General features: G+C 37.8%; 2 protein-coding genes across 2 annotated transcripts in view; one reads left to right on the top strand and one right to left on the bottom strand.

Annotated features, from left to right (window-relative positions):
- The window catches only part of LOC118748913 (solute carrier family 22 member 3-like), a 63,950-nt gene extending 58,140 nt beyond the window's left edge, over nucleotides 1-5,810 (bottom strand). Inside the window, exon 1 of the mRNA XM_036483694.1 lies at nucleotides 5,646-5,810. Within this exon, the coding sequence (XP_036339587.1) occupies nucleotides 5,646-5,810 (165 nt within the window). The remainder of the gene's footprint in view (nucleotides 1-5,645) is intronic.
- Nucleotides 5,811-9,081: 3,271 nt separating this feature from the next.
- Nucleotides 9,082-14,999, top strand: LOC118748835 (solute carrier family 22 member 3-like). Its single transcript, XM_036483573.1, has 6 exons — nucleotides 9,082-9,132; nucleotides 9,538-10,727; nucleotides 13,431-13,585; nucleotides 13,659-13,827; nucleotides 13,908-14,368; nucleotides 14,467-14,999. Exons 1-6 carry the CDS (start codon nucleotides 9,082-9,084, stop codon nucleotides 14,967-14,969), a joined length of 2,529 nt encoding a protein of 842 aa, XP_036339466.1. The 3' UTR covers nucleotides 14,970-14,999.
- Nucleotides 15,000-15,258: the final 259 nt, after the last annotated feature.

The following is a 15,258-nucleotide window of genomic DNA, read 5'->3' as shown; positions in this document are numbered from 1 at the left end:
CTAAATTGGAAAATAAAACCGGCTAAAAACGGCTAAAATGTTTCAACTAAATTTCACATGTTTTATTTAAATAAATCACGAGTAAAAATACTATTTCTTAGAGAGAAGTTACAAATTCGAGCCGGAAAAAATTTTTACAGCAAGAATTTGCAAATAGGAAAAATATATGATTGTGGCACGTGGTTGGATTTTTTGTCGACGATAATTTGAATAAACAAGTTCGTTAAATTTAAAAATTTACAAACTGGAGCGATTTTAAAATGAAAAATGTAAGTTAATACTTGTTTACTTAATTAATTTAGTAAATTCCAATGATTTTAAAGGTACTCGGAAAAAAAAACTGTATTCTTAATCGGAATGCAATCTCAACCAGAGTCGATATACAGTATATTTTGCTTTGCTGCCTTTATGCTTAAGTGCACATTTAAGATACCTACCCCAAAATGCGCATTTGAGACATTATTTTTAACATTTATAAGGAAACTGCTCCGATAGATGCATTCAACATTCCTGCACATTGGCGATAACTGCCTTAAAAATTGTGCAACTAGTATCAATTATCAAAGAAAGTATTACGTTTACCTGCACTGGCCTACAATTACCCAATTTTACAAGCTTTTATTCATTTTACTCATATCGCAGAACAACTTAAATGACTATCAATTTGTCTAGTTATATAGATAATAAGATACCATTCGAAAAAAAATTTCGCTTGCATTATTTTCTACGTTATAAGTGCTTCTCCATTATTTGGTTTCATAGGGATTCGGATACCTTCCTCATTGAAGTAGTAAAGAAAATTCGCTTAAGTGCTTTTTTCGGTTAGGTGCACAAGTTTTTCGTGCAAAGAGGGATGTGCAGCTAAGCAAAATATACTGTAGTAAACCCGACAAAGAAATTGAAACGTATGTTCAAGAAAGTCGGACTGACAAGATATATACACGTAGATCATGTTTTTTGCCCCTCTGAAAAAATTTTAAAAAATCTATACAAATTTTTTTGGTTTGAAATGCAACCGTGGACACTAGCTGGCCGAAAAGCTTGCAAATTTGCGTTCGTACAGAAAATTGCATGTTTCTCTACGTGAGAGAGAATTTGGCAGCACTTTTTCGTACTATTTGATATTTTGAGTGATAATTCTCGCTGGATTTTCGACGAACAAACCTATTGTCTTTCTTATAAGGCCTTTTCAGACTGAACGATTCTCAATACACTCAAATAGAAACCAATACACATCAAAAACGCTGTAAAAATTTCCCTTCAATTTTAAGGCAGTAAAACAACGACCTTACGTTAACATCTACCGAGGCCATATGCTGACAAGGGATGCAAAATCACAGTTACACAAAAGAACTGGTCAGATTTTTTAGAAATCCCTTCAATTCTGATGTAAAATATGATGCCAAAAGATTGCAGATCTCCCATTTAGATAACCGGTCATATGACCGGAAGGTGTCTCGTAGGATTTCCAGAGAGTTTTGCTTTACATAGAAATTTGTGCTCTTTTATTTTCATTTTAACTCACTTCAGTGTTGTAATTTAGGCAGAATTGAATATGCGCTATCTGGGAAGACAATATCTGCATATAATATTTATTCTGTTTTTGGCACTATATCCAACAACAAACGCATCTTAAGTGTCTTAACAGTGAAACCATTTCTTATTTTCTAAGTTTACGAATAAAACTTCACACTTAAAATTAAGACATTTATAACAAACATTTTATGAATAAAATCCCTTCTTCGTTTAAAATAAAAATAAGCGAAATCGGCCCAATTTCATACAACCCTGCCTGACATGAAAATTTTCTCCACGATAAGGCTAGTAGACATTTCTAACAGATTTTGGGTCGCTTAGTCAAAAATGGAAACATATATACATATTTGAAATTTAAGAAAACAAGGCAAATAGCAAAATCGGCTAAAAACGGCTAATTTTTTTCTGGAAAACGGCTGCCGGCTAAATCGAAATTTTTCCGGCTGTTTGCTATCGCAACCGGCTAAATCTAGCCGGAAAACGGCTAAAATAGCAACACTGATGTCGACCATTGCATTGTGCCATGATTCAATAATACAAGGTTCGATAAACTGACAGTTGTCTCTCTCGCACCGCTCCCTTAGCAGTGGCACCGTGTTGCTTCTTTGCACATTTACATGGAAACAGTGTAGCTTTGGTTTGAAATAGAAGTATGAGCGTTTGTGCAATATGTTTATTTGTATATGCATATGAAGCATATTTAACTGATGAAAACATAATTATTTTTTAAATTGGATGTTTACATCAATCTCATGGTAGTCTTATTTTAATTTTGAGTCATTTTGCAGTTTGTATACAGCTAAATAGCACATAAATTACGTAATTCACATAGATACATCAATATTACGTTCAACATTTCGTTTAAAATGCCAGATTTCCTGCAAATACATTAGAATTTACAAAAGGAATTTCACTACTAATTGCCTACTTTGCGTACTTTTCTACTACCATTTTCGCACCAAGAGATTTCATTCCTTCCCTTTTCTCCGTCCTTCGTAAAGGCAACCTTTTGTAAGGGAGTGTCAAACCGCAGCTGTCAATAATTATCTAACCTTGTATTATTGAATCATGCATTCCCTGCAGTTCACCGGAGCTAGTTCCGTACTAGCGATAATACTGGCCCCCAAGAACCACCACTAGTTCCGCGCCAATCTCCTTTAAATGTATTCAACTGGCGAATTTAACGTGGACATGTCCTACGAAGGGGTCAATTGTCTCCCCTTTGCATTACTCTGCACTAGCTATTTCGCTTACCCCAAAATACCATATATTTCGCGTGCATCAGAAGGTTATCTAATTTCATAGCCACAGAAAGCAAAAGAATTCGCTAGTCCATAGGAGCAAAGAATTTCACTACTGAAGCAAATCATTAAAACCAGTTTTCTGTTTTTTTAAATCAAGTTAAATTATTTCTATTCAGTCTTAAAAAAAATTAAATACATTTCACATGTTAAGTGGTATTTTTTTTTTTTTTGGTTTTGATTACATTTTTAATATATATGAACTCCATAGTTTTATATACAGTGCCGGACTAAAGTTTTCGCACAGAGAATTTTTCGCAATATATGCAAAGTTTTTCATTCTAATTTATTTTCGAAAATTTTTTATAAAAATACAGTTCGTACTTCACCAAAAAACATAAAAACCAAATCTCTAAACTTTGTGCAAAACTCAGGAAAATTTTATAAATTTTCATACTAATTTGCAACTTTCTATTCAGATTTTTTAGAAAAATTGAATTTTCCAGAGTTTTGCACAAAGTTTAGAGATTTGGTTTTTATGTTTTTTGGTGAAGTACGAACTGTATTTTTATAAACAATTTTCGAAAATAAATTAGAATGAAAAACTTTACATATATTACGAAAAATTCTCTGTGCCAAAACTTTTGTCCGGCACTGTATATCGGAAAAATTATGTAAAATAAATTAATAAAAATAAAATAAATTTATAAATTCACTTTTATAAGCGTTTTACTTTTACATATACATATGTAAATTATTCGGTGCGAGTGTTTGCAAGCTTTTTAAAATGCCGCTTTTTCTGCAATTGGATTGCTTTTCTAAGCTGTGTTTCTGCTGATCCGTTGCAATTTTCATTAATAGGAATGGAATCTGAAAATATAACTTTGTAATTTTTTTTCCGTGACTGTAAATATTTTTTCGACAGAAAAATAAATTTCGTATGTAGGTCAGTGTAATATACGAAATTTATTATTCGAAGTGACAGTTTAAATTGCGGGCAATCAAACTTACAATTATTGTCGGGCTGCAGTGCAATGCGTTTTATTTTTTTAGGTAGGCCAGCCATTTTTTAAACTTTTGTGCTGCGTGTGGAAATTCATTGGTAGTTTATAAAAGATAGTTATTTTATTTGTTATTTTACTATTATATTATTAAACAAAATTATGAGTAGCAGTACAGCATAGGCATTATTATTAAATTATTATTGTAGGGAAAAACAATTCCTTTAGATTCTACATCTTTAAGTAAAAACGACTCATTTATATCAGAAGGCTCACTATCTGCTACACATATTCCTATAGCCATTGAACCAATTGGCTCGTTATAAAAGTTTTGAATGTTTTTTAATCGTCGCCCTATAATTTTGCCGCCTTGGTCGCGGCTAAATGAATGAACTAGAAAAGGAATGTTATTTTTTATATAACAATAGTTATCTGGAGTTTTGGAGCTAAGCTTTAATCCCTGAAAACTGCAAGATTCATCCTTTTTACCTAATATTTTAGGCTCGCGTTCATAAGGGGGAAATGAAGCCTTTTCTTCAACAATTTTTCTGTATATTTGCTGTAGAATCAATGTTGGTTTTTTAACAGATTTTTTTAGAGCTTGCAAGTAGTTTTCAAAAGCGTAGGATGAACCTTCTGTCGGATTATCAACATGTTCAATAGTTTCTCTGAGGTGTAGCAAATTATGGACGTTATAAGAAACACTGTTTTGTCCGGATAAAATCTGAAAGTTTTGCACAAAAAGGTTAAGCATAGTCTGTGAAGATTCCAAATTTTGTTTACACTGCTTCGAGCAACATAGAAGTCTGTATGAACAATGCAGCAGCAAGAACTCAAAATATATGTCATCATGCAGTTCATTCTTTAGAGAAATCACACCCGTATACAACAAAAACTGCCTGAACTCGGTGGCTTTCCAATTTAAAATTTCATTTAAAGCTCTAGGCTTACGAGCGAACTCATTCGGAATATATTTACGCATTGATATCAACTTATCAGACATATTTGTTTTGTTCGAATTTGAAATATTAAAAGACACTTTATTATTAATAATTCTTAACAAAAATTTTCGCATGACACCCAAGTCCACCAAATGCATACAGTCTAAGGGAATCTGCTTGACCATTAATACGCCAAGGATTTCGAATGGTGACTTTCTTGCTTTATAAGAGTTTACATGATGGTCGGGATATTTTGTACTTGCGAAGTCCTCGTCTGTTATTAAAACACCTGATGTTGAGCTGTAGGTTAATGTGTTATCAATCTTTTTTCCTACTTGGGTGCACTTTGTGCAACCGTATCGGGATGTATGCGAGGGTGTGCCAGTAACAAACGCCCTTGCCGGAGCATCGCAAATCACTGCCCTAATATCAATTTTAATTTTTCTCCCTGACTGTTGCAACCCATTTTCTTTTAAATTCGTGAACTCAAATATAAATTTTTGTAAGTATTCATCACAACTTTGTGGTTTGCTATTACCAATAAACACTCCTATAGGAAATACGGGCTGATTTTTTAAATTGTTTACTCGTACTAGGATGGGCCACAACTGAGCTCTTGAGCTCCTAAATAAAGGAAGGCCGTCTATGTTTATATCTATAACCAAATTGTCAGGCAGCTGGACAACGCTAGATATTTTATTAAGTTGTTGGGTCAATCCTACATGAAGGTATGATCCCCCAGCTACAGAATATATTTCTGGTTTAATTGAGCAATCGAATTTATAAAACATTGAAACGTTCAAATTGTCCTCCTTGAGAATCCTAACCAAATCTTTTGCACATCTCCGCGTTGGTTTATGTTCAGAGTACCACCCCTTTAATTTGTCGTTTAAACTTAAAACTCCTAAGTTTTCATATTCACGCACATTATCGTTAACTAATTCAATTTGTACTAACGCCTCTTCTAATTCTGTTTCCATTTCACTTATCTCTGAACTGTTAGCACTTTCTTTTCCCACGGACAGCAATTTTTCTAAGTACTTTTCCTTTTCAGCTTTTATCAATCTTCTCAAATGCCTTTTGCTACTCATTTTAACTTATTATAGTAAAATTATTACAACTTTAGTTTATTTTAGTTATATTTACTCATTTACCCACTTTAATTATTTTTGCACGCAACAATTGAACCGACGCTTGCAACCACGACAAATCAACTGCGTAGAAGTAGATCAGAAAAAATGAGTATATAAAAAATTAGAAATAACGGGATAATCTCGTTTTCCATGGCACACTTTCTACCAACAGACAAAAAACACAAGCAAGTGGCGCCAGATACAAACAAAAAGCAGCAGTAGCATACCGAAAATAATTTAACTATCGCTTTTCAGTGATGCCAGATTGTGGGTAATTTCCCTCTTTGAGGGATATTTTGCATCAAAAATTATTAAAAGGGAAAAAAGGGACATTTCATATAAATAAGGGATCAAAATTCATATGCATAATTGATCAAAATTCAAGAATATTCGACATTCTTACGTAATTAATCGTTCTGAAGATGTGATGTGGAGTGAAATGGTATATAATTGTTAAAAAGTATAAGGCCAATTTCGAAAATTTTCTTACGTTAACCAATTCAAGCGCTGAGTAAGAAAGAATCTTTTCAGTTGTAAGTGGTATTTCATGTAAAAAGCGGAACAAATTATCTGATGAAATTTAAATAGCACATGAATGTGCTTCAATTTTAAAGTCACCAAAAAATTCTTTTAGGCCCTTAGTGAGTGAGCAAAAAAATTAAAGTGAAAAACTGAATGAGTGAAAAAAATGCAGAAAAAGGGGTTTTTTCTTAACAGCGGTCGGCCCTCGGCAGGCAATGGCAAACCTCCGAGTGTATTCCTGCCATGAAAAACAGCTTCTCATAAAAATACACTTGCCATTCGGAGTCGACGTAAAACTGTAGGCCCCTCCCCTTTGTGTGACAACATCAAGAGGACCGCCACAATTTGGAGGAAAAGCACATATGTGTAAGCGCCAAACTATTATTATTATTTTATATGAATTTTACTTCTTTACTACTGAAACATGGGTATGTTTAAGTTCGTTGGGAATTTTGTGGGATAAATTTTCAAGATGTGGGTAATTGAGGGATTTTTTCCCCATTTTCGTGGGATTTTTAACAGAGAATGTCTGGCATCACTGTCGCTTTTATGCATTACTTATGCCCTTGAGAAGTAGGTAGAGATATTGTGTTAGTTAAATCACTAGTCCTTGAGTAGAAATCGCCACCAGAAAAACTGCAGGGTTGTGCGTGGAAATCATTGCTCCTCTACCGCTGTTCGTATATGGGTGAAACACGCATGTGGTCGCAGAGCGCTCAGTAAGCTATGGCATGTCGATCGCTGCGATAGGTAGAGAAAGAAAAGTTTGTGCTATGACATGGCGAGTTATTTCGGTGCGCGCATAGTTATTTAAAAATATAAAGTTTGATGCCAACCGGGGTTTTTCAGTGGATATATAATTCATGTGAATTATAATTTGAAAATGTCTATTTAGCCAAGGAAAAAGCAAAGCAGTATATTTCCAGCAGATATTGACCTGGGTTTTCGCACGACTGTTCCTGTTTCATCGTTGTTTTTTAGGAAATTCTTACCACCATATACAAATCGTCCCGTTTCCGCCTTAACCTCGTATCTGCAGTAGAGGTATTTTAGGGAGTGTAAGAAAAAATTCTTAATTTCTTCCCCTAGGATATTATAAACGCATTTTTTACTTAATATTTCTGGTTCCACTAAGAGTAGTGAGCACCCTCATTAAGTCTTTGTTCTATTTTCAAATAGTGTGACGCTTAAACCGCTATTATAAGTGGTAATATTAGTTTTCCCAAAAATTGTAGATACGTGGTTAAGGCAGAAACGGGACGACATGTATTATTTACTTTAGTAACTAACTTATGTCCCTAGGCAGGCAATGGCAAACCTCCGAGTGTATTTCTTCCATGAAAAACAGCCTCTCATAAAAATACAATCGCCGTTCGGAGTCGACGTAAGACTGTAGGTCCCTCCGCTTTGTGTCGGAGGATAAGCTCGGCCAAACACTAACATATGTATGTGTAAGCGCCAATCTATTATTATTATTAACTAACTTATGTAAATATGTACGTATTTTTTATGCTTAATATATGCAAATAAAAGAAGAGAGTAAACACAACAAACATCGAGAAAATTTTTATTTGTGTCAAACTGAAACTTTTTTTCCAATAATAAACGGTTAGCTGATTCAAGTCTACAGCAAGTTCACAAAATTAATTGAAAACTTGTATCAACCAAAGCATTGTTTATATTTGCTCAACAATGATTTTATTCAACTAACAACATTGTACAATCAAGGTAGTCATTTTGTAATTATTAACAAATATACATTTGTCCCAACTAGAAGTCTTAAGTAAATTGCAGACATTCGTGAACTATATATTTATTTCGCCATATCCAACTATGCCACTTGATCACTATAACCAAATCTTGGTTGTTATAACTAAACCTTTTTCTGGGTGTATACAAATTTGCAATTACCAAACTATCGGGGCGGTGTTTAGATATAAGCATTGGAAATAGAATAAACTTGTTTACACTATCTTAAAATGTGTTAATCAGGCTATTAAACGATATAGGAATGGTTAATATATCATTATTTATAGGCCACTATCAAGTAAAGCTATGATCTTCAGGGCAACATCAACTGTTAGTGAGTGTGACCCTTTAAGCATTGATACCGCCATATTAAATTATTTTACTGACTAAATCATAGAAAAACAGGTGCGCGAGATATAGTTAAACTTAAAAATGGGGAAAAAAAGCATTTAGTGAGTTCGATTTTCCGGACTTTGTCCACCTACATTGGGATTCAGGCCGTAAAAAACAAGCAACTGCTTTATTTAGTTTTTGATCCAAAATTACAGATAATGCGAACCACTATTTCACCTTTAGGTAACGATTTATGCTTTTCCTATTCCATATCGTTACCTTAATATAGAAAGGCCCTATCTCACATCGTCGCTGAAATACAAAAAGCCGTAATTAAGTAAAAATCCAAAATTCCCTTTTTGATTGATTATGATGCATTTCATTTATTATAAGTCCCCGGAACATTTTAAGCAATTACAAATTTTAGTCAGTTACGACTTTTTTGCATTTCAGCGACTATATGAGTTTGGGCTTTTCTATATTAAGGTAATAACATCTAATTAGTCTTTTTCGTTTTTTTTCGAATCATATACAATATTTTACGTGGGCAGACGCCTAAAAGTTAGCACAGCAGATTTTCAAGAATATTGCATGCACGTTTTCTCTGTTTGTAATTTTTAAATAAATGGCCGTGCGTGTCATGCAACAGATTTTAGATACGGTTGGCACGACAAAGGTTTGGTCTCTTTTGAAATAATTCAATGAACTCTTCTGAAGTTTTGAAAATATTCTTAGCGAGAATAGGCTGACACAGGCGCTTAAAAAGTTTCGCAGAAAAATTTGCTAAAAAGAACATAGTCAAGTTAAGCTAAATATTGTATGAGCATCCATGTTACATGTAATGGTTGTTTTTCTTTATTGGATAAAACTTTACATTTGGTGCGTGCACGAACATCAAATTTATTAAAATGAAAAACGTTGCACAACTAAATTTTTAAATCTTCAAGCGGCCTTACATTTCTATTTGCCACAAATATTTATGTAGGTGTTCCTCCTAAAGCTATTATGAAAGCAAATAATTCCTTTTTGCCTATTCAATTTCACACAAATTTAAACTTGTCCCGTTTTATTTTCCTTCCAGGCCGAATCGCCGTTGTTGCCCAGCAGCAACAAAGATAACAACAAGCCGTCGGAAGCAAATAATAATATTAATAACAACAACAACAACAATAACATTAACACTAACAATAACGCCATACCTAATCACATATCAGCGAAAGCACACCCACACAATTACACAGCCGTCGATACCACCGCAAGCTCACCGTTTCATCAAAGCCACACCCACAATCACAATCCCAGCGAACAAACGTCAACAACAAACAAACGTTATCTCAGCACGCTTGTGCCCAGCTCAGCGTCGCCCACTTCATCTGGGCCGAGCATTTACGGCACACCGGCCAGCGAATGTCGACGTCGTAGTTCAGTAGCATCTTTGCAGCTATTTGATGGCAATACGGTGACGATAACCACCACCACATCGACAACACTTGATGGTAGCGGCCAAACGGAGGAGAGTATTATAGATTTGGATGATAACGAGTACAGTACGGAGGATACGGACGATATCTACAGTGAACCGAACAATAATAACTATTCCACACCCACCTCAGCGGCATTGTACAGCAACTATCAATATACACAAAACGCAACACCAACGCACACACACCAGTACAACTTATACCCGAAAGACTTCTTCTCCAGCCTCGAGGGCGAACGTCCGCCACAAAGCACGAAAATGAAGACCAAAGTCGATGCCGTTGGACGCATAACCGGCGAATGGGGACGCTGGCAATTGCGCGCTGTTTTACTGATATTTCTCTGTAAGATCCCATCATCATGGTTTATGGCTTGCATTATTTTTACAGCACCCGCACCGCGTCATGGTGAATTCTTTTGCAAGCCACCGAATACGGTGGGTGCCCGCAACGAAACACTCTGGATAAAGGTGTCACATCCGCAGAAGGAGGAGGTTGACGATCAGGAATTTACTATAGACTTTTGTAATATATACCAGGATGCACAAGAGCATGCGCATCACTATTATCGCTATGAACAGCCCGAACTGGAACCGCGCGTATGGGAGGAGCCGACTTCGCGCAATTCGAATATCATCCCATGCCAGCAGTTCGAGCATAGGGCCGAATATCATTCGGTAGTGACGCAATATGATTTAGTGTGCTCGCGTGACATACTGGTATCGGTAACGCAATTCTTCCACTTATTTGGCGTACTCACCGGCGGTATATTGGCAAATCATCTGCTCAAGTAGTGAGTAATACATAAGGCTTTCGATTTATAATATTAAGGTTAAGTGCGTTACTCTGAAAGAGCATTTGTGAGAGCCACAAAAGCGAGGGCGCTGCTCAAAGGCGAGTTTTTCAGTTTTATTCCTTTTCAATACAATCAAGGTCTTCGAAGCAATAGGCCGCTGTAAAATGAATGGCCCCGACCTTTGCAGAGATGACTGGAAGTTGCGTCTTACTCATTTCTATTTATTACGAGGTTCAATCTATATGGTTTCCTGATATCTGTAGCGCCTTCTGGGCTGAATAAATAACCACAAATGCACCTCTTTGACTTAATAGTGTTCCAACTTCTTCACAGATTATCCCCAGCCAAGCTGCGCTTAGATTTATACAGTGTAAAAGCATATCTATGAAGGCACGAATAGAAAACGAATATTATCGAACGTGACCTGGGATCCGGGGCAAAGGGGGATAGGAATCAACCTATCTCTAAATTACTCTGCAAAAGATTTCCTCCATTAATGCAGCCATCGACCCAGATCAGCATTCATATATTTGGTAACCGAGAGTAAAGGATCCCATTTATTGACTTACTCAGCAGACCTCGTCAAGTACCAAAGATACTACTGTCCCCGTAAATGGGAGAGGTAGGTATTATTACTCAAGAGAGCTCATTCAAGCAGGGTTTCCAGGTATCCGGTTTTTGCATGTTTAAACAAATCACATACTTCACAGTCCGTTTTTTTTTATTGTCACCAGGACGATCAGACTAAAATCTGGACTGCAAGGTCAAAAACTGGACACTTGAAAACCCTGCAATCAAGTGGCATCGTAATGAGCATACTAAGAGAGTACATTCGATAACAGTCGCATGTTCATCTCCTGCAGTGTTCGACACTGCACACTCAGGGTGTAGGTCAAAGAGTACTCCTTTCTACTCGGCAGTATTTCAGATTAATCAATCAGCTATGTGTAATCACTTGGTGATTCCCTGGAATTACAAGAACCGGCCCTTCTTTGCTGTATGAGCGTTTCTTCCCGCTCCCATTGGCTTGCCTCTTTCACGAATGAGCTGTAAGTACTCATTATGTTTCGAAATAAATTTCCAGTAAGGTATGTATTAACAATTTAAGTTACGTGCTTTACACGGAAGCTGAATTTTAAACGAGGCAAGTTCATCATTAAACACTACGGAAATCAAAATGTCTGAATACTATCGGCAAGCTCAATGAACAGTAGGCGCAGAAAATGAGCTGTTTCCATTAGTTTTGACGAGAGGGAGAGAGGTATTAGCTGAGTGGGATTGAAGCGACATTTCGAACACTCATTAGGGATATCGGGGTCGAGTCTGGATATGTAGCTTTTTATGCGGCTACAGTATCTAGTCTGTAATTGGACCAGAGTGGCACGGGTCTCTCCTAGCAGTTTAAGCTCTTTGTCTGCAATGGGTGGAGATTTAGCTCCGATTATGGCATTCATAGGTCGAGAGTCGTGAATCTATGAGCGCGGTTGATCACTCGTCGGTAAGTCGTGCGGGAAAATGATTGTTCTGTGCCTGGGCGGTGGCTGTTCCTGAAGAAATGGTTGTTGGGATGCTCACGTCTGTGACCCGCTAGCAAAAACTGCTTTCTGAGCATTTTGTTGTGCTCCCTTATGGGGAGTATTTAGGCCCCGCTATGAAGACGGTGCTCAGGCGAAATCAGAAAGTATATTGTCGCTGTCCGGTGTGTGGTGTTCTCACAAGTTTGCAGCTTCGTCCACTGCGTCCAACTAGTCCCCGGTGACCACAGAAGCGCAGCATAATTCAGAACCGGCTGCCCAATTTCCAGCAACGGCTTTTTGTCTTAGTCCCAGGTGCTGCCGGCGAGCGTCTTGGGGACTTTTTGAGGCTCGTAAAGAAGGAGAGCAAGCTATCAATGGGAACCCCTAATATTTTCAAGTTATTCACTTCCGTAATTTGTTTGCTATTGGCTGAATGTCTAAATGAAGCCTGAGCTTCTTCGCCCAGGTGGTGAAGAGGTTCGCCGTTGATTTCGTCCGGGAGAGGGTTTATCTCCGTGCAGCGAAGAACCGATAAAGTTCGGAGAATGCTTGCTAGCGCTGAGAGGTCCAAAACACTCCTCGTCGCCCCGCATTTTTTCTGATAAAATTTTCATCTCCCTTTTCTGCCCGTCAGCATCGCAAGCTCTTCACATTTCTCGGTATTATAGGAAGTCCGATTATTCCTGCGCGTTTGCCTGGATTAATTTATTTATTATGCCAAACGACAAATCCAGTTGCACAGCTTCGAATTCATCAAGAGGCCTCCTGCCTTGGCCAATTCATCAGCTATATTATTACCGCCGATATTTCTATGTTCCGGAACCCAGGAAAGAGAGACGATAATTTACTGAGTGCCTAATTGCAATTCCATTTAGCATTCCTTAATCAACTTAGACTTAGCTACCGGAGATGCTTTATTTTTGTATCCAACGTTATAAATTATCATAGAATTTACATGCTCAAAGGATGCTTATAACTTCCGCTTGGAAGATGCTTGCATCCCTTCCCAAGCGGAGAGACAGGCTCCAGTACATACACCGCAATCCAATTTGCATCCGTCGGTGTAGAGCTAGAGATGGCTTCTTTATCGACCACGTGGTCTCTTCTCCAATTGCACTTGACCTAGTTTTATGTGTACATATTTAAATAAGTTTCAGAGTAAAAATTTTCTTTCATTTAACAGCTTCAGTCCAAGGAATGTTATGCTCTTTGGCATGGTGACGCAGATCTTCTGTGGTAACCTGACCGGACTTGTGGCCTCTTACGAGTTGCACGTCTTCTTTCGGTGCTTATCGGCAATCTGTTGCTGCCAAATGTACACGGCGGGCGGCATGATAAGTAAGTAATGCACAGACATTTAAGTAAAAACTCCATCAAGTTAATTGTTTCATTACTTATTCTCCATTTTTAGTGGCCGATATAACAGGCGGTGTTTACAAGACTTGTGTTTCGACACTTTTCGAACAATTTTGGTCAGTCGGTGTTATACTTTTACCAGGCGTAGCGAGCTTCTTCTCCAGCTGGTCGCACCTCTATATGGCCATCTCGTGGCCAACTGTGATACTCATCTACCTGTGGCGGTGAGTTGGCTTCATTAACGGTCCGCTTTTTATGCAATTGAAAAATGATTTACTTGTGGAGTACTTTTTTTTTCTTACAGTTGGATACCTGATTCACCACGTTGGATGATACAGCGTGGTCGGGTATTGGATGCTAAGAATATACTACTGCAATGCGCTGAGGTGAATGGCACACGCTATGGGCTTCCTCACGATATCGACCAGCAGCTACAACTGCAAGCGCAAACCGCTATGGATGCGCCACCACCGCCGGGTTGGTGGTCGATTTGGAAGGATGACAAGGTGGTGCGTAATTTGATTTGCGTACATTTGGCCTGGTCCATCTACATTATAGTCTACTACGGTATGTTGCTGAACATACGCTCATTTAGTCGCGAGCATCTCGAGGTGAATACGGCGGTGGCGGGTTTGAGCGAGATTATCGGTACATTTATCGGTCTCTTCCTCATACTAAAGACGACACGTAAATGGTTATGGACGGGATTATTCAATGTAATTGCGGGTCTAATTGCATATTTAGGATGGCTTGTACCAGCGGATTGTAAGTTGAATATTTACTTCAAGGAAATTTTCGTTTTACTTATTTATGTTATGCCTTCATTTTCCTTTCTTTCTCTCCTTCTTTGTGCGCATACGTAGTATCCTTCGATACCCGCGTTGCTCTGCTCATGCTCACGGCCATGATCTCTAAGGCCGCCATCTCCACTACACTTTCTATACTCACCACCTGCACTGTTGAGCTAGTTAGCGGTGAAAAGAAGAAGATCGCTGCCTTCTCCGCCATCTGTTGGGCACGTTTTTGGCTGTTGGGCGCACCATTTATTGGCGCTACTGTGGTCTTTGGTATGATGGTGCCGCAGACAGCATTCGCGTCACTTGCAATTGTTGGTGGTGTTTTAACCGCCCTTATAACAAGTCCACGCACGATTAGCAAACAGCATACCACACTTGGCGACAGCAACCGGGCGACTGCGACACAAGTAGAAGGTATCGATAATAAGGCCTTTACAACGGGATCAACACCCAACCGTCCCATATTTACCAGTATTACAAAACTGGCGGGACCGAACTCTAATTTGCCACCACAAATGATGCCGGGTATTTGGACGACGAAACAACACGAAGACAGTCCGCCAGTCTGAGTTGGCCGAATGGTGATAATTATAGTTGATCGAGCGATAGCGCGCGCACGGTCGATAATCGACGAAATTATCACGACGATAATTGTTGTTATGTTGTTAATAGAATTGCAATAATGACGTTGGCAGCGATTTTTGGGTGTCCGCGTTAATTCAGAGCGACATCTGACGGGAATATGAAACGAAAGAATCGACCACTATCTCTCAAACGCAAAGTCTCAAAGTTTTTAAGGTTTGAACGAATTGCTATTTAAATTTTAATTGCCTGCATATGTCGTACATTGCAATTCTG

This window comes from Rhagoletis pomonella, unplaced genomic scaffold, assembly GCF_013731165.1.
Source record: "Rhagoletis pomonella isolate Grant_MI unplaced genomic scaffold, Rhpom_1.0 Rhpom_scaffold_00001, whole genome shotgun sequence".
Lineage (NCBI taxonomy): Eukaryota > Metazoa > Arthropoda > Insecta > Diptera > Tephritidae > Rhagoletis > Rhagoletis pomonella.
The sequence above is the reverse complement of the archived record's forward strand: the minus strand, read 5'-3'. Positions and strand labels throughout refer to the sequence as shown.